Source organism: Apus apus, chromosome 1 (genome assembly GCF_020740795.1).
Source record: "Apus apus isolate bApuApu2 chromosome 1, bApuApu2.pri.cur, whole genome shotgun sequence".
In the NCBI taxonomy this organism is placed as follows: domain Eukaryota; kingdom Metazoa; phylum Chordata; class Aves; order Apodiformes; family Apodidae; genus Apus; species Apus apus.
Window position 1 is genome coordinate 149,181,642 of NC_067282.1, and position 19,198 is coordinate 149,200,839.

Consider the following 19,198-nt stretch of genomic DNA (forward strand, 5'->3'; position numbering starts at 1 on the left):
TCCCTGCCCTTCCCCCCCGGGCAGGGCCCATTCGGCGCGGGGGAGTCCGCCGGAGCGTGTTTTCCTGTCGGCGCGTCTTTCTCCCCGATTAGTGCCCGGTCCAAGGCAGAACGAAGAGACGCAAGCTGTTGCTGCGGGGATCGGTGCGGGTCGGCCCAAGTGCCCCGGGCTACCTTGCCGTTGGCTGGCAGCAAAAGGTGATGCTTCCCCCCCCCCGTTACTGGCAGACATGGACGCGCCCAAGGAAGCCACTAATAGTCCGGGCTGGCCCCATAAATGCGGGGGGGGGCGTTTAAAGCCCCGGCGAGGGCCGCGCAGGAGGGGGAGCTGCTGCCGCCGCCGGGCCGCGGTGAGTGACCGAGGGGCAGGGCTGCCCCCCGAGCCGTCCCGTCCCATGGCGGAACCGCGCAGCACACGCCTGGGTGTCCGGGCACACAGGCAGGCGAGGAGCTGCGGGGTGAGTCCGGGTCAGAGCCGGCCCGGGGGCTGTCGCCGTCCCAGGCGGCGGGGGTAGCCAGGAGATGGCGAGCTGGCGCTCTGCTCTGCTCTGCCGCCCCGGGGGGGGTCCCGCTGCGGCAGGTGGGTCTCGCAGCCCCCGCTCCGGGTCTGCGCTGCGCCCCTCGCCTCGCGTCTCCAGGGCTGGCTCCGTCCCTCGGCGCCCGCCGTCCGCTGGGGCGAGCCGTCCCGGCGGGGGCGGCCTCGGGGGTTTCTGCCCTCTCCCCCCGGTCCTCCTGCCGCCCCGCTCCAGCAGCGCAGAGCAGGGGCGCTGCGGCTCGCTTCCCGGGACGTCGGGGGTCGGGACACTTGGAGGTGGGCAGCCGGGCTGGCTTTCCCTGGGGCTGGCGGAGAGGGGTTTCCCTCTTTTCCTCCTCCCTTCCGCCCCCCCCCCCCCCACCCCCGCGGGCCTGTCCTTGGAAACGTTGTTTGTTTTGGTCGGTGCGTGCCAAACTCCTGTCTCTGGTAACTGTTAAAAACATGGGGCCGGGGGAGGAGACAGGCCCCGAAACCGACGGAGGAAGAGGAGGAGCTGCCGGCGGCGGGCGTGCCGCCCCCCCGCGCCCCGCTGAGGGGAGCGGGAAGGACGTCCCGGCCTCCCGGGGGATGCGGCTGCTCCTCACGGCCCGGGGATGGGTGAGGGCAGCCCCCCCCTGGCTGTCCCCTGGGGACACGCTCCCCTCCCGCTCCCAGGGGTTCTGAAGCCTTCGGCGAGGGAAGCCTGGGGGTGAAGGGAAGAGCTGCGGAACTGGAACGCTGCGGGAGGGAAGCGTCGGCTATGAGCTGTCAAATATGAAGCCTGAGGAAACTCGACAAAGGCTCTTTTCTGCTCCTGTGCCCCGAGTGCTGGCGGAGGTAGAGTCAGGGAAAGGGAAACGAGAGCCCGAGCGAGATTCAGTCGGTGCCAGCCTGAAGATAGCGCAGGCACAAGCCTAGCAGAATAAACAAAGTTAAGACATTCATAGTAGTAAAACTGGACGGAGTGCTTTAAAAGGGAGCATGGATGGAGGGTCTCATTTGAACAAAGCAGGGTTTGGAATAACTTTTCTTGAAGATGGTATCTGAATTAAAAAAAGCACCTTAGAAACTTTTTTTTTTTTTTTCCCCTCCAGGCACTTTATTAAGTAACTTCTAAAGGAAGCCTTCAGGAATAAAAAGGGTGTCTGTGTTCTTTAAAAGAAATCTGATCTTGCAATCTTGATCAGTTCTAAGTGAAGGGCTGAATTGAGTGATGTGACCATGTAACACTGTAGATGCCTAAAGGCATCTCACTCTTTTATTCATTGCATCTTTACTAAAAAGAATAATCAAAAACTGTCTAAAGAGCACTGTAAACCATGATAATTTAGTTTATTCTTTGTTCAATTCACTGGAAACTTGGGTTTTGTACCTCTAGAATATATTTTTAACTTGGCTTCCCATTTAGTTTATCCTTAAACTGCAAAATACTAATCAAAAGAAAGCAAACAGTGCATTGAAGCCTCTCTGTGAAGGTATCCAGCCTAATATAAAAGTAAACATCAGTTGTTTTTAGTGCAGGAAGAGCAAAGCAGGCAGGTTGCAACACAGGCAGACCCATTAGTAGAATAGGTAGGTCTTTAAGCTGTGTATTGGAACAACAACCTAATATTTAATGCCTAATGAACAACTCAAATAAGATGATCTTGCTGTCTATTCAAGACAACAAGTTACAAACAGATCCTGGAAGTCTAAAAGGCTTTCTGAAACATTTTTACCTGGGATGTATATTAATCTAACCTTAAATTGAAAGGGGCCAAGTTCACATGTAATTCTATGAGAATCTCTGTGCTGTCTACCAATGCATAAGGAAAGGTAGCTCTTCCAGTGTATGCTGTAAAGAGAAGACTAAGTAACTTGGTTGTCCATTGTTGTAACTAATTAGAAAAGCCTTTTTTTTTTGTTTGTGCTTCCCTTTGATCTGCTCAATGAATGTACTTTTCTCTTAGCGTTTTAGCTGTTGGACAGCATATTTAAAAACTAGAGATGCCATGTCCAGATTCTCCTTGTATGTTTACTTTTATGTGCTCACTGCCTTGTGTATCTTTTAAACTTAGAGCTTAGCAATAATGTTCTGAATCTGCAGAATACATCCATTCTTCCTTACCATTCCAATTAAGGCATCCTACTAGGAAATACATTTACTGTGGCAAAGATGGCAGTCTGTTTCAGTGTGTCATGTCCTGTTGCACTGTTGACACTTCATATTTAAATTAAGCCTTCTGAAGCACTCTTGACAACTCTGCTATCTGTATGTGTGCATGTACTGTAGAAACAGGTATGGTCTCAGTACCTTGAAATATGTCATGGGCCTCTTTGAAATGCAAGAATTTGTTGCTGAAAGATCCTTTGCTTGGATTAGGATATGAAGACTTGTATATAATTTTAATTTCTACCTTAATGTTTCGGTTGTCTTGGGAATTAAGATTGGAGTGGAAAATAGCAATGCTGACTTGCCCCATGGCTGGTCTAATACTTCATCAGGAGCACCTCGTAAAATTGAATATTTTTAAATGTATTTATTGTAATTCTTATACTGACAGCTAAGAGGAAGTTATTGAAATTATGATGTGTAAATTGTGTGAGAATTTTGACATTTTAATGGTAATTTAATTTCTTCTGTGTTCTTAAAACCTAGACTTCAGCAGTAACACCATCTTGAACTGCTTATACTAGGCAAGTAATTTAATGACTGTTTGGGCCAGTACACTGCTAACAACGTTAACCAGATCTTTTGATGGACCACGTGCAACAGTAACCCAACATTAGCCTTTTGGAGGTTAGTTATTTATATATGTAAAAGGTTTATTATAAACTATTAAAGCTTGGAAATACAATGTTCTGATGCTGATCCAGAAACAACAGTGGGAGGCTAATATAAGCTTTGCAGGCTCTGTAGGGTTACTATATTTAAGTGAGCTATTCCACGTCAAGAACCTGGAGTGCATTCTACAGTTAGGTTACTTGTCACAACTAGTTTCTAGTCAGCAATAGCTTTGAGATATGTAATACAAAACTTAATCAAATAAATAGTTTTAGTCTCTTGTGTAACATTTAACTAGTGACTAATTCTGAATTGTAACTTAAACAAATACAATGGCCAAGTAAAAAATAACTTAGCCTTTTGGTTTTCTAGCTTCTATTGCAGCTCTCAGTCTTATTTAGTCAATACTGTTTTAAGTATCTACTTGTTTTCAGTTGCTTGTTAGAAATTATAAAATTGCTGTTCTAGTAAGAGTTACAATGTTAAGGATTACAGCTAATGCTGGAAGTCTTGAACCTGTGACCTGATCCTGATCAAAAGTCTTCTCCAGTAAGGTAATAAACTGTCAGCTGTGTTCTTGCTGATGTGATTAATTCTTTTCACAAAAAAACCCATAAAGCATCGCATACAAAAGGCACTTAAATGCATTCTCTTTCCTCTTGGGAGAGGAGAAGTAAACATACGGTTAACAAATGTTAATTATCCCAATTAACAGGGGAGTACTCATCAGTGTAATACCTCATCAAGTTACAAAGGCCTGTTCAGGATGAGCTGGTACCCAAAAAATAAAATTCTCTAAGCTGTAACTAGATGCCAGCATTAAGAAATCTTCATTCTTACTCTGTTTTGTCTATGTCTTGACCCCACAACATATTGATTCACATAAGTACATACAAAGATCATACTTTTGCTGACAAAAGTGGATTTTTCTAAGTTCCAACAGTCGCAAAGTGTTATTCCTTGCCTGCTGAAGTTGATGCAATTTAATAAGTGTAGTAATATTACTTAAACTTGCTGACTGAAAGCATTGTTGGCTATGTCTCTTCATAAAGTCTACTACAGAGTCCTTCATGGCCATAATCAAAGTTGGACAGCTGCTTTTGGTATCTGGGCCAAATTCCTTTGGTAGTAATTATGGCTGACTTCCAATTTCTCATTTTAATATGATTATGAACATATTTTTCACTTCCTGTCATACAGCTATTAATCATCTCTATCGTGCTGTGCAGCTGTCCAAATTTTCTGCAGTTGCAGATTATCTGCCTGGGAGGCAGTTTCTTTATGTAGACAGAAGCACTGTGAAGCATGACACTTCTCTGTGTTGGCTGTCATGTATGCTGAATGTAATGTTAGAGGCTCAGAGTTACCACCTGACTTAAAACGGAGAACCCATCCACTGTGACCCTTACGAGGAGTATTTTTTGGATCTATGTCATTGTTAATCTGATTCTGAGCGAAGACCCATCTAAAGCAGCGGGCCAGGCTTGCAGCTACACCCTTTCAAGAAGTGCAGTATTCTGAATTACTGGCCTGTTCTCCAGCAACTTTTATTGCTTCAGAGCTGTTACACACAGTGCAGTGTGTTTGTGGAAGGGAAGTAATTGCTAAATATCACTTGTTGGTGAAATCAGGTGGGGGATGGTATCATCACCAGATGCCTTTATGGATGTTGAGAGCTTCCAAAATTCTGACAAAAAGCCATTTCAGGGGCTACTATTTTAAACATAACCAATTTAAAGACTGTCTCTAGCATAATTGTGAAGGTATGAAACAGCAGAAGGTACAAAACTTTCTTGCTGAACAGGTGTGGTTTGTTAGTAACTGATTCCCCGTGTCAAGCCAGACCTGTTCTCTAACACCTTCTTTAGAAAGGTAACTACTTGTTCTTCATTCCACAATATAATGATCAGTATCCAACTTCTGAGGAACAAAGTGAGTGCTGGTTTTACGGAAGAGTATTTGTCTTTCTAGGTCTTGCTTGCTGTAGCAGCTGCAGTGAATCAGAATGCCTCTCAATGATGACCCGAACAGCGATTCAGATTCCTCGCGCCTCTCTGAAAGCACAGCTTCTTCCAGTGACTCTGAGTGTTCAAGGCAGAGCTTTAACAGCGATTCTTCAAGCAAACCCAGTTCCCCAGCGTGTAAGCCTATTTCAACCATACCTGTGTTGTGCATAGACAGATAAGGCTAACTTATCTCGTTTCTCTTTGCTGTTGTGGGTAGAACCTGGGATTCTGAATCTCTGTTTAAGAGTATTAAGAGAGAGGCATGGCTTTCTCTCTGCTGTGAAGCAGCGCATCTCCTTGTGTTTGGAACACCACCAGCAGCTGTATCCGTGGGGGTCTCCCTCTGCACTTCTTCCCTTCAGAAAGTGTAAGAAAAGTGTGCCACCATGGACATCCTAATCCTGACATTGGTACTCTCTCCTACTCAAGCAGATACAGCTTTGTGCAAAGAGTGGGTTTCTTCTGTTTGCTCCAGGTATATAGAAAATAAATCTGTAATTCACAGATTTAGAATATTACATGAAGTTACATCAAACTAATATTGAATTCACATTTATTTTCTTCCATTCATACTAGGATCAAACAGGAAACTCACATTTGCACAAGGAATGTATTTTGAATGATGATAAATAAAACCTTGGTTAAGGTGTGCTTCATGTTCATGTCTGTATGCATTCTTAGACCATGCATACTTTTCAGCATCTATGTAAGTGAAGTTTTGCATTAAAACAAGATTGTTAGTGGAGCTACAATTGGCTACTGCTCTTTTGCTTTCTTTATTACTTATCTTCAAAGGTTAATTCCAAATACTGAATGAAATGACAGAGTTTGGGGGTTTAGAAACTTTGGGAATTTACTCTCCCAATTTAGAGTTTGTTACATAGTTAATACTGTTTTTGTAAAAAGGGAGTGTAACTTATCATGCATCTGCTTTGGAGTATAAGTGGGTGTGGGGGTCTCAAGTGTGTAACTTCAGAACCTTCTCTACATGCAATAAAGTCACAATATAGCCATTGTGTGATCAGAATTACAATGGACATCTGATAGGTTATTCTTCATGCTTTTGATCTGGTGGATTTTACAGAACAGTCGATGGGAAACCTGTGGAAGGCAAGATCCTATTTTAAAGGAAAAAATACCTTAATTAAGATGCAGAAACATGAAATTGCTCTTAAAAATGTTATGAGCCTTATGTGGTGTTACCCCCCCACACACACACACTCCCCTCCCCCCCCCCACCCTGATAAGCTGGGAGTTTCCTGAGTTAGTGTTTTAAGAAGATATAAAGACCTGGTAATCCTGGGTTGTTTCTTCTAGAGTACTAGTTGTCCAATTAGCGAGCAATCAAATTTATAAATGTAAATATTTTAAATTGCACTTATCAACTATAGATATTTGGCTTGAATTGATGTGGTTTGTTCCAGCAGCAAGCCCTCCCAAGATGATTACGTTTGATGAACTGATGGCAGCTGCAAGAAACTTGTCAAACTTGACTCTAGTTCATGAAATTGCTGTAAATGCAAACTTTTGCATAAAAAATGAAGACTTCCCAGAGAACAGGTAAGAGCCTGAATTTTGCAAAAAGCAGCACTGAGGTGAGAAACGAATGGAGCACCAAATTAAAGCAGGGTAGGATGACGAATACAAATTCAATAAGGAGAAAGGAAAGGTACAAGCTCTTCAGCTACATTTGAACTGCCAGCACCACTTTATAAAACACAGGTGTTTTAAGAAAGAATTGTCAGCCTAGAATCTCACACCCTGAGAACTGATGAGCCACAGCCCAAGAAAAATACAGTAGCAGGGCCCAATAGCTGGTGAGATGTGTTTCCCAGCAAATTATTTGGGCTAATCTAACAGACTTTGAGGGTGAAAGGTAGTTGGCAACTGTCTGTCTTGTATCTAATTGACTTATCCCACAGCTTTGCAGGCAGAGTGAAACGAATTGCACACAAGGCATTTTGGGATCTTTTGGAATCAGAACTGAATGAAGATCCTCCAGAATATGAACATGCTATCAAGCTCTTTGAGGAAATCAAGGAGGTAATGTTCCTCCTCACAGTGTTGTTTTGTCAGCTTAGATTTGAGAGTCTCTTACTTCACTGAAGGGTCTGCTAACACAGTCAAGCCTTCAAGTTCTTTCTTTTAAGATGAAACCCTGATTATTCAGAACTGCAGATAGGTGTCTCTTTATAGTATGTTTAGATTAACCATGAGTGTCACCACAAATGCACAGTGGTGTGTCCACTCAGCTTTCATTGCATGAAGGTCAGTTGCAAGTCAGCTTTTTTTCAAGGCTTCCTACCTCTACTTCCCTCTTTCCAGCAACAAACTGTGAGCTTAAGGTGTGATCTGGAGTATAAATGTGGCTGCACCTGCCCAAATAGACTTCATTGTTTATGATCATTGCACAAGGGAGCATGCAAACCTTAATCCTGGCACAATACTAAGTTTTTCAAAATTTTAAGTTAGTAAATATTTGTTTTACTGGAGAGCCTCTCAGTCTCATTGTTGACATGTGTTCTGGTTTACTGGCTTTGAGCATTTTTGCAGAACTGTACTGTGATCATTTTAATAGTCCTTTTTTCCTGCTACCCTAGATAATGCTTAGTTTTAACATGTCCTGTTGGTCAGCTAAATACGCTTGACATTAGTACTAAAGTCTTACTTCAGGGTTGTTACTAAGTTACTTGATTTTTATTGATAAGGTTTTCTTTTTTTTTTTCCCTGCTACTTTAGATTCTTCTTTCTTTCCTGACTCCTGGAGCAAACAGGATTCAAAATCAAATCTGTGAAGTTCTAGATACAGATCTTATAAGGCAGCAGGCAGAACATAATGCTGTTGATATTCACGGGCTAGCTAACTATATCATCAACACTATGGGGAAGTTATGTGCTCCAATAAGAGACAACGATATAAAACAGTTAAAAGCAACTGACAATATCGTAGAACTACTGAGGTTGGTATTTGGGTGGTTTGTTTGTTTTGGAGAAAAAACCTTTTCTGAAAGAGTACTGGGCAGTGGAAGCGGGGGATGAAGTTGTAAAAAGTCTTAAATTGTGTCAATTTACACATTAACTTACGTTTATACGGAAGTATTAAAGGGGAGGAGCTGACACACTGATGGGAATATTACGTGTATCTTACTTTGTAATGAAATTGGTAGAATGCCTAGATCGGACTTGCTCTGAATATCTAAGCTACTGAACAACAACAAAGAAAAGCACTCCTGCAATAATCTGTGTTTTGGAGACTGCTTTTTCAATCTTATTCATGCTTGCAAAATTTAAGTAGCACACTTGTACTGTTCCTTGAGCTGTTTATTGCATGCTTCCTCTAGCAGGCCAAACTTTGGATTGAAAATTTCTTTAGTAAAGCACTTGCAGAAAAGGGCAGAAACCAGTTTACTGTTTTTAAGTACACTGGAATATTAAGAGTAAGTGGTAGTTGTTGTTTTACTGTTTTATTGCAGCTTGGATCGTATACAGGGACCAAAGCAACTGGGTCAGAAGGAGTGTTTCTCTTGGTGCTATTAGAATGACAAAAAATGTACAGAAGTACATCACTGAAATGTACAAATTCATACAGTTCTTGAAAATGCTTCTTTCTGTTACAGGGTTTTAAGATTTAGTGATGATACATACTTGTTCTGTTCTTTATAACTTACACTAAGCCTTATGCACAATACTTCAAGTATTCTGGAAGACAGGTAACATATCTGTTACACCAAAATGCCAATGAAGGAGTTTACTTTCCCCAGAATTGAAATTGGCACTAATTTAAGTGTACCTCATGTGTGACAATTTGAATAGATTTTAACCAGCAAACTTTAAACTTCTCCTTTCAAGGCAAATATTCCGTGTTTTGGACCTGATGAAAATGGATATGGCTAATTACACAATTCAAAGCCTTAGGCCGTACCTTCAGCATAATTTGGTGGACTATGAAAGAGCAAAATTCCAGGAAATTCTTGAAGAAAAACCAAGTAGGTATCATGCAATATTTAAATTTCTTGTCTGAATCTAAATAATGCAAAAATTCTTTCACAAGCAAGCTGCTAATGGGCAATTGCCTAACTTGCTGTAAAGTTATTTATCTGTAATCTGGGGTGCTTTCAGACAAATGTGTATTTGCTAAATTGGTTGGTATCTGAAAAACAAACAAACAATGGCTCTTACTGTCTGGAGGCTGAAGCCCTACATACTGAAATATGAGATTTTATCTCTTTTGTAGGCAGCAAGTCTGTTGTTAGTGTGAAGTAAACATGTAAAACCAGTTAGTTTCTGAAAGTTTGAAGGGACAGGATCATTTTTTAATAAATAAAAAGCAGGTTCTGAGTAAAACTTCTTAGGTATTGCAAAGTCAACTCAATCAACTATTACAGGTTTTGTGTAGTATGGCTAAACTGTATTCAAGAAATACTTGCCAGGAGCCAGGGACTTTTAAAATGGGAACCCTGAGCCACTGATATGGCCTGTGGTGAACCCCCAACATATGGAAATGGCACTCCTGTGGAAAATCCAGAGGAGGGCCACGAAGATGATCCTACAAAGACAGGCTGAGAGATTTGGAGTTGTTCCGCCTGGAGAAGAGAAAGCTCTGGGGAGACTGCACAGTGGCCTTCTAGTACTTGAAGAGGGCCTACAGAAAAGCTGGGGAGGGACTTTTTACCACAGCTTGTAGTGAGAAGACAAGGGGTAATGGATTAAAATTGGAAGAGGGGAGATGTAGATTAGACATTAGAAGAAATTCTTCAGTGTGAGGGTGGTGAGACACTGGTACAGGTTGCCCAGGGACATCGTGGCTGCCCCCTCCCTGGAAGTTTTCAAGGGCAGGCTGGATTCGATGGGGCTCTGAGCAGCCTGGTCTAGTAGGAGGTGTCCCTGCCCATGCAGGGGGTTTGGAACTATATCATTAAGGTCCCTTCCAACTCAAACCATTCTGTGATATGATACACTCAGACTGAGAAACAACTCCATGAATATCTACTTTTGAGTCCCATGCCATTCCTGAAAAAGGGAAGAAAATACTTTGGGAACCTGAACTTTGATGCTTTCTTTTTACCCCAAAGTCTTAAATGAAGTCTAATAATTTGTTGTTGGGTTTATAGAAGCTAGCTACAATATTAAGGTGACCCACAGAAGATAATCAGTGGAAAAAAATAAGGAAGATAATTTGTATGAAGACCCAGCTGTCTGCTATATTTTGGTCTTCAGAAGGTCATTACTCTTGTTTATGTATACAGTTCTTTTCCTAGAGCTACTACTTGTCTTGATACACAGTAAGTCTGTGGTGATTTGCTATGCTTAGGTGCCCTGGATCTCACAACAGAATGGATAAAGGAATCAATAGAAGATGAACTGTCATCTATTTCTGATGAATCTTCTTCATCTCCTGGTGCTGATAGTAGTTCTAAACCAATTATTAGTCCTACACTGGTGCTAAATAATGGCTACTTGAGACTGTTACAATGGGATTATTGCAAAACGTTTCCAGAGGTAAGAAGTGTTTCAATGTCTTCAGATTGCTAGCTATATGAAAAAATTGGTGGTGTATTATAATCCTGCTATTGATGACAAAAGGGGAAGTATTCTCTTGCACTTTGTATATTTCTAAGTAGTGAATTTGGAGGGTATATGCTAGTCTAGCTTCTGAATTATGAGATGGACAAGTCAACATGGAGAAACTAAGTTTAAAGGTGGTTTTTCCTCTATCCAGTCATAGCTCACCAGCTCCACCCTAAGAGCGGTCTTGGCCATGATCAAAGGCTGAGCCTTGTGCTGCGAGCACTTGGTTTTCTCTATCTTTGAGAGAACTGACTATAGCATCCTGTTTTTTTTAACAACAACAGGAATTGGTGGGATCATTCCTGCTTTAGAACAGCATTGGTAAAAACTTGAAGCCCTCTAAAATAGTCACCATTTGTCAGTGCATTTAAATTATTGATTCAAGAATTGGTGTTTTCCCTCCAATTCTTATTTGCCTCTGTAACTTTCTGTAAAGCCAGTTTGAAACTGGCCATGGGTCAGGGCTAAAATTAGCATCTGCAGTGAGCTCCTTACCTATACTTAGGGTGGCCTGGCAGAGAATTTGCTAAATACGTAGTGCTCTGTCAGTGGACAGAAGGAAAGCTGCCTTATTCTTGCCTCTCTTCAAACAGTTTTGAATAAGAGCTACACTTAGGTATCCTCTGGTGGTTCTAATCTATCATACTATGAAACTACTATCAAACAGTTGAATGTTAAGTCTCCCCACACTTCTCAGTGGAGGGATTTGGTTAGGATGAACTCTTTCTAACTTAAGCCATGATAGCTACATCTTGCTGTGGGAATGAGTTTCACTCTTGGTAGCATCAACTGGCTTTTTGTATGTGGCAGGTACTTAGGTATTTAGGCATCACTAGCAGAACCTGCTGTGGTGGTTGAACTGGGGGCTGTCATGTACAGTTGTTCATCAATGTCTGTCAGATGCAGATTATCGCATTTTTCAAAGGACAGCTGAATCCAGGAGACTATTATTTCTCCTTGATCACTATACTCTCCTCTGGATCCCCTGAGTATTCCACATTGTGGGCTGAATTGTTGGTCACAGATTTCTGTCAGTGGTGATAAGGAGTAAGCTGCAGTGTCCTCAATTTCCTCTGCCCTGAAGGTATTACCTTTCTTCCCACCACAGGCTTACTTCTGGTGCTCATACATAAGGCCTCTTTGTGCAGTACTACATATCCAGGTTATTTCAGCATCTGCCTCTTTTCTGACTTCACCTACTCATGATTAAAAATATTAATGCTTTGTGACTACCTTCTGTATCTGTCCTTTTCCTTGCCTCTTTCCCTCTGTATTCCTAAATTAATATTATTGTTTCAATTCTAGACTCTAATAACAGATGAAGTTCGTCTTCAGGAGTTGAGAGAAAAGCTCAATCAATTAAAAATCATAGCTTGTGTCTGTCTCATAACAAACAATATGGTGGGTGCAGCAATTGTTGATATGCCTGATTTTGCTGATCAGCTGAAAAGGATTTCTCTTCCTCTTCTTGAAGGCATGAACAAGAAGTAAGGCCTTGCTTTTGTTACTCTTACTTTTTTTTTTTTAATGTGAAACACCAGGTGGAATTGAAAACCTTTGGAAACAATTCAAATGTCATAGCCAGTGCTTGTTAATAGAAAGATACTAAATTTTCATAGTATATACTTCCTTTACGACATAAGTCCACAGTCAGCATATTTTCAAAGTTGTATTTTAATTAAATCTTAATGTTTATGTTAGTCTGCAGAATTTAGAGTGGTGTTCTAAAGTTCATTTATACACTCCTAGTACTGGAGAGAGTGTGGCAGTATATTCTCCAAATTGTCTTGCTGCTTGCTTCAGACTTGTTTCTGGTCATTTTAGCTATTTGGCTGCCTATGCTGCTGCAAGTCTGATGTGATCTCAAAAGAGTATCTCATAAAATACCTTTCCAGCCTGCTTTTTCTCATGAAATGTTATGCATGTGGTCCAGGAAAACACCTCAGCATAAGGGCAAAATGAACTGGTGTCACTGCTACACACTTGAAATTATTTTTCTTATTTGAATTGCAATTAGGTCTTTATGTTCCATGTGGAGATTTGTCCTCTTTCTGTAGATCTACATAAATCTGCAAAAGAAAACTTTTTTCTGAATTCTCTCATTGCAGAGAGCAGATGGAAAATAAAAGGGAAAGGAGAGGTCACCTTACAACCTATGCTACAGAAACTGCAAAAGTTAATGCTTTCTGTTTTTCTTCCAGAACTTTTGATTTGAAGGAAGCTCTGAATGCTATTGGTGTCCAGATTTGCAGCAAAGTGAACAGGTCCCTAACTGAAAGAGGTCTTCCCACTCTTGATGCAGAAATGCAGAGTAATTTAATAGGCCAAATTGCTCATATTGTTGAGGAGAATAATCCCGTCAGTTCTTTGATTGGTTAGTAAGATGATACATAGTTGTCTTATTGTATGTGTTTGTATATAAACCAGCAAGCTTAATTAGCTGTCTTAATTATTTTAGAAGCACTTGTTTACTGCAGTATTTGGTCAACTAAGAGTAGGGAAATGTTGTTTACCTATAGATGGTGTTCTTGGTACACTGCAGAGAATGGTTAGCAGCAGCTAGAAATAATTTTGAAAGTGTCTGTACAAACAAGCCTAGACATGCTAATATTTTGGAGAATTTAGAAAAAATGAGTGCTATTCAGTCTCCCTTCTGTCAGTTCTGGGTTTAAGCCTAGTCTGTGGGTGGGTTTTTTTCTTTTAGACTACTTCATATTAAGTAATGTAACTTGTAGCAGCAGGTTTATGCTGTGTCCACCTTGCAGGAGCCAACTTTAAGAAGTTTTCTGCATTGTTTCCCACTGCAACATGGGACTGGAAAAGAGTTGTTCATACACATTGTTGGACTTAGGTTTTTTTGCTGTTCTGATGTGCAGGGTGCTTACTAAGCAAGTATGGTTGCATCTTGGGTTGACATTTGTTCTGACACACTTTGTTCTGTTCCAGACAAAAGAATCCAGTTCTTCATGAGAAGCTTGCTTGCTCTTCCAAATTCTCAGAAGTGTATGCCTACTATGCCAGGAGGCCTTTCTGTTATTCAGACGGAGATGGAGCTAGTAGGATCTCAGTATGCAAGCATTGTAAACTTTAATAAACGAGTGTATGGACCATTCTATGCAAACATACTTAGAAAACTACTTTTTCCTGAGGCAGCAGTGGGGAAAGCAGAAACAGAAACACCTACCAACTAAAAAATACGACCTATTTCTGCTACCCCTTTTATGTACCTTCCAAGACAAGTGATCTGACTTCCCCGCTAAGAACAGCCCACTCCAGTGACTGTTAATGAGAGACATCTTCTAAAATGTATGCAGATAGCTTCTGAAATTCACTGGAAATAAATTAATTACAAGGCCATTTTAATAGACTAAATTTATTTAATGGATTGTGTCACTTGTAATAGCCAGTGAATTCTTAGTTTTCAAGGGAAGCATTTATTATGATTTGCTGTGGGAAAGGGCTGGCAAAGTACTTGCCACCATTGAAAAAGAATATTGTTTTATCTTTAATATATTTACGTATAGCAATGCAATTACGAAATGACAAAACAATTGTAGATAAAATGTATTTTTTAGAGCAACCTCTAATAAATTATGTTTCTTAAAAGACTTTAAAGCAAAAAAAAATTGAAGGATAGCATAACTGCTTTTGTAACCAAAACCAGATTCATACTAGGCAAAACTCTGGTACTCCTGCAATTACTGGAACCAGAACTTAGCCTCTGTTACATTAAGCAATGCCAGTATTATAAGCTGTGTGGAGTACAGCAGTTATAGACGCAGCATTCATCAATTAAAGTAGGTAAGGTTCTGTATATAATGTTGATAAGCATCTTGTTTATCCAGTGGAGGTCATACAGATCTTAAATCTTATCTCTGTATGTATGTACTGATCTTTGATCTTAATGGGTATTAAGTAAGACGTGTAACTAGTGGAGTTCCCCAGGGATCAGTGCTGGGTCCCATCCTGTTCAACATCTTCATCAACGACCTGTATGAGGGGACAGAGTGTATCCTCAGCAAGTTTGCTGATTATATGAAACTGGGAGGATTGGCTGATTTACTGGAAGGCTCTGTGGCCATTCATCAGGATTTGGACAGACTGGAAAGCTAGGCAAAGAGGAACCTAATGAGGTTTAACATGAGTAAGTGTAGAGTCCTGCACCTGGGGAAGAGTAACAATATGCACCAGTTCAGATTAGGAGCTATCTGCTAGAAGGCAGCTCTGTGGAGAAGGACCTTGGAGTTCTACATGTTATCCATAGGGCAGCAGTGTTCCCTTTTAGCCAATGGTATCCTGGGGTGCATTAAGAATAGTGTCCAGAAGGTCAAGGGAGGCTCTCATCCCCCTCTACTCTTCCCTAATGAGACCCCCACCTGGAGTATTGTCTAGTTCTGGGCTCTCCAGTTCAAGAGGGATGGGGATTTACTTGAGAGTCCAATGGTGGGCTGTGAGGATGATTAAGGGACTGGAACACCTGTCTTATGAGGAAAGGCTGAGAGACTTGGGACTGTTTAGAGAAGACTGAGAGGGGATCTTACTAATGTGTATAAATACCTGAAGGGTGAGTGTCAGGAAGGAGAGGCCAATCTCTTTTCATTTATGCCCTGTGATGGGAGAAGGGGCAACTGATGCAAACTAGAGCGCAGAGAAGTTCCACCCCAACATGTGGAAAAGCTTTTTTTACTGTGAGGGTGACAGAGCACTAGAACAGGCTGTGCAGAGAGGTTGTGGAGTCTCTTCTGGAGACCTTCAAAACCCATCTGGATGCATTCCTGTGTGACGTGCCCTAGGTGTTCCTGCTGCAGCAGGGGGGTTGGACTTGGTGATGTCCAGAGGTCCCTTCCAACGTTATGATTCTATTTTTAAGTTAAGTCTTTTGCACCTTTATTCCCAAAAGCACTTGAGAGTGACCTTACAGAGCACCACAGAGCAACTTCCCCTTCTGTTGGGTAAGGGCATAAGCTTTTCAAAATGCATTCTTGGGTCTGAAAGCCAGAACTCAAATGATTAGTCAGTCTTGAAAATGTGATTAGATTCACAGAGTCTGTGAGAAATACTGCAGTTTTTTTCAAATTCCTTTGGAATAGGCCCATATACTTAGTTCCCATTTAAGGCAACAGGAATCTTGCATACTGAAAATTAATAGGCTTGAAATTGAAAAATGTGGAAGTAAACTTCTGTAAGTTTACACAGGCTTTATTTTGCCTATTTCAGAATACTGGGAGTAGATACTGCTGGAATACATGTTCTTGTCTATGAAATTGAATCGTTATTTACTTGAAAATTATTTTTAATATATTACCATATAGTAGTCTTTTTAAAATGTCCTATATATATAAAAACTCCATGTGGTACAAGTTATATAGCTTGGTTTTAATATTTTATATTACAATCTATTTTTTATGAAGAGACAAAAAAATTACCCGTAAAAGCTTAGTGTCACAATTTTTTAATGTACATTACTATGTCTATCATAAAGGTCTAAAAAACTGGGCATTATTAGCACTGTGGTTTTGTAGTCCATTTTTACAGAACTGTGTCCTCTCTCTAGTAAGGGAAGTAACTTCTAGTCAGTTGTTCCTTAGTGTCCAAGGACTTTGGCCACATGTACCTGGTAAGAAAAACTTCAAAATGCCTTTTTAGAAATTTCTCTAGTGCACTTCTGCTCTGTATCTTGTAAAAAAAAATTGCACAAAACAAAGATTAATTCATGTTTTAAAGGGAACTGTTTCCTGAAGCCTGAAAAAACTGAGTAAAAGGAACTCTCAGAATATAGTAATTGTGCTACTAGGTAAAACAGGCTTGTTCAGATGAATATGAAATTTTGATACGCAATTCAGAAATCATCAAGAGAAGAATGTGTTTCAAAAGTAATTATGGGAAATTAAGTCTTCATGATGTGCTGCATCTTTAGGAATAATCTAAACTATTTTGAGCTTTAGCCAAAAGGGGACTTTATGAACATTGGAAGATGATTTATAACATGATTATGAACTTTTATCATAATACTTTATATGCATTTTATTGTAAAAAATATCAAACTATAGGTCTTTAATGGACTGGGGAAACTGCCATACTAGTTTTACCAGTAAAAACTAAAAAAAAAGAGGATTCATTGTTGTTGTTTTTTTTTTTTATTAAAATGACTTGCAAAGGGCATTTTATAGCATGGCCTATGTTTCAAGTGATTGTTTAATGTATCTTAATTTTTATTTAATGTTTTAAACATGGACATTGCATCTGTTTAATGTCATGTGCTGCATGCTGTTGATGCTACCATGGCTGAAATGCACTTGCCTCTACTCTTGAAGTTGTCCTTGTGAAACAAGATGCCATTTTGTGGCAGCTTTCTCTGTTGAAATACAAATATTTGAGGTTTTGTATGTATTAAATTTTGTTCGAGATACCATTGGTAGTGAAAAGTCATTTATGCAAATTGTTTCTTAAATGTAATGGATTGTTAAATCCTGAAGATAAATGACTGCACTAATAATCGATTCTGACTCCCGTCTTCTTCTCTAACTTCTCAGTTGCAGCTGGAGTGTTGAGTAGTGACTTTAGCCCAGCTGCACAAAAAACATTCAGAACAGTCACTTGCTTGAATCTGATTGCTTGGAAGAAGGTTGTATTGGGGGGCTCCTGGGAGAAACTGGTAGAAGCTTCCTCTGTGTCTTGGTAGAGCCTGTGCAACTTGGCTCCAAGATGGACCTGCTGCTGGCCAATGCCAAGCCCATCAGTGACAGTGGTAGCTCCTTTGTGGTAATGTCTTTAAGAAGGTGGGTGGGGGAGGGAACTGCATCACAACAGCAGCCAGAGAGAGGAGTGAGAGAAACATCTCTCTGGGTCACTGGACTGAAGTAGTTGCTTGGTGAGTGAGCATGGCATCAATTAGGTGGAAGGCCATGTAGAATTGCCATGTATTAAATCACCTCTCCAGGCTGACTGTTCACTTTAGGCAGGAAACAGAATGGAATTATTCTGAAATGCTGCTGTTCTCATGTTTAACCTGGGCCTTCATGTCCAGGCTGTGTAGAGCCCAGACCAGACTTGGTGAACTCCATTATGCAGAATCTGATCCAGACCAGATGCGTTTAAATACAGTTTTCACACTTGGCTTTTAAAGCATACTTAGCAATTATTATACATGACCTGGCAAAAACTTACTGCTACAGGGGCTTGCAAAGGTCACTACTGTTTCTTATTTAAAATGGGGAAGATGAGCAGTCCTGGGGTTTTGGTGTCTCCATAACAGGCACACTTGTGAAGAAAAACAAAAAGGGATTTGTAGGTGATCCACAGCATCACTTAGGTTGGAAAATACTTTCAAGATCATTGAGTCCAACCATTAACCCTACTCTACTAAGTCCAGCACTAAGTCATATCCCCAAGCACCACCTCTAGACAATGTAAACACAACCAGGGATGGTGACTCCATCCTGGGTAGCACGTTCCAACATCTGACAGCCCTTTAGTGAAAAGTTCTTCCTAATGTCTTGTCTAAACCTCCCCTGGCACAGCTTAAGGCCTTTCCCTCTTGTTCTACCATCAGTTACTTGTGAGAAGAGACTAGCACCTACCTCTTTACAATGTCAGGTAGTTGTAGGTAGTGATGAGGTCTCCCCTCAGCCTCCTTTTCTTCAGACTACATAGCCCCAGTTCCCTCAGCTGCTCTTCATAAGACTTGTTCTCTAGCTTTGTTGTCCTTCTTTGGACACACTGCAGCACCTCGCTGTCCTTCCTGTATTGAGGTGCCCAAACCTGGACACAGTATTTGAGCTGTGGCCTCACCAACGCCAAGCACAGAGGGACAATCACCTCCCTGGTCCTACTTGTCACACTATTTCTAATACAGACCAGAACACTTTTGGCTCATACTCAGCTGCCTGTCAGTCAGAACCCCCAGGCCCCTTTCTGCTGGACAGCTTTCCAGCTAGTCCTCCCCCAGCCTGTAGGGTTGCCTGGGGTTGTTGTGGCCCGAGTGCAGGACCCGGTACTTGGCCTTGTTGGACCTCATCCAACCCACCCAGTCCATGGATCCAGCCTGCCAAAGTCCCTCTGCAGAGCCAGATCGACACTCCCTCCCAGCTTGGTGTCATCGGCAAACTCACCGAGGGTTCATTCTATCATCGAAGTCATTGATAAAGGTGTTAAACAGACTTGTTCCCCGCGCTGAGCCCAGAGGAACACCGCTTCTGCCTGGCTGCCAGCCGGACTGAGCTCCCTTCACCACCGCTCCCCGGGCCCGGCTGTGCAGCCGGGTCCTGCCCAGCAGGGCACAGGCCTGTCCGGGCCCTGGGCAGCCAGGCTTTTCCTCGGAACGCTGCGGGAAACAGCCTTGAGGGCC

At 41.6% G+C, this 19,198-nt stretch overlaps 1 protein-coding gene across 5 annotated transcripts; it reads left to right on the top strand.

Annotated features, from left to right (window-relative positions):
* The first annotated feature begins 256 nt into the window (after positions 1-256).
* On the top strand, positions 257-17,351 carry TCP11L2 (t-complex 11 like 2). Of its 5 annotated transcripts, none has more exons than XM_051637439.1 (11): positions 257-349; positions 3,152-3,292; positions 5,249-5,418; positions 6,708-6,843; positions 7,206-7,326; positions 8,023-8,243; positions 9,133-9,269; positions 10,595-10,782; positions 12,157-12,338; positions 13,053-13,225; positions 13,798-17,351. In XM_051637439.1, exons 3-11 carry the CDS (start codon positions 5,283-5,285, stop codon positions 14,040-14,042), a joined length of 1,539 nt encoding a protein of 512 aa, XP_051493399.1. In that variant the 5' UTR covers positions 257-349; positions 3,152-3,292; positions 5,249-5,282; the 3' UTR covers positions 14,043-17,351. The 5 variants fall into 5 exon arrangements, with proteins under 5 accessions (XP_051493399.1, XP_051493662.1, XP_051493573.1 ...); XM_051637702.1 differs by having other exon boundaries at positions 6,711-6,843; XM_051637528.1 differs by lacking the exon at positions 257-349 and adding an exon at positions 357-457.
* Positions 17,352-19,198: the final 1,847 nt, after the last annotated feature.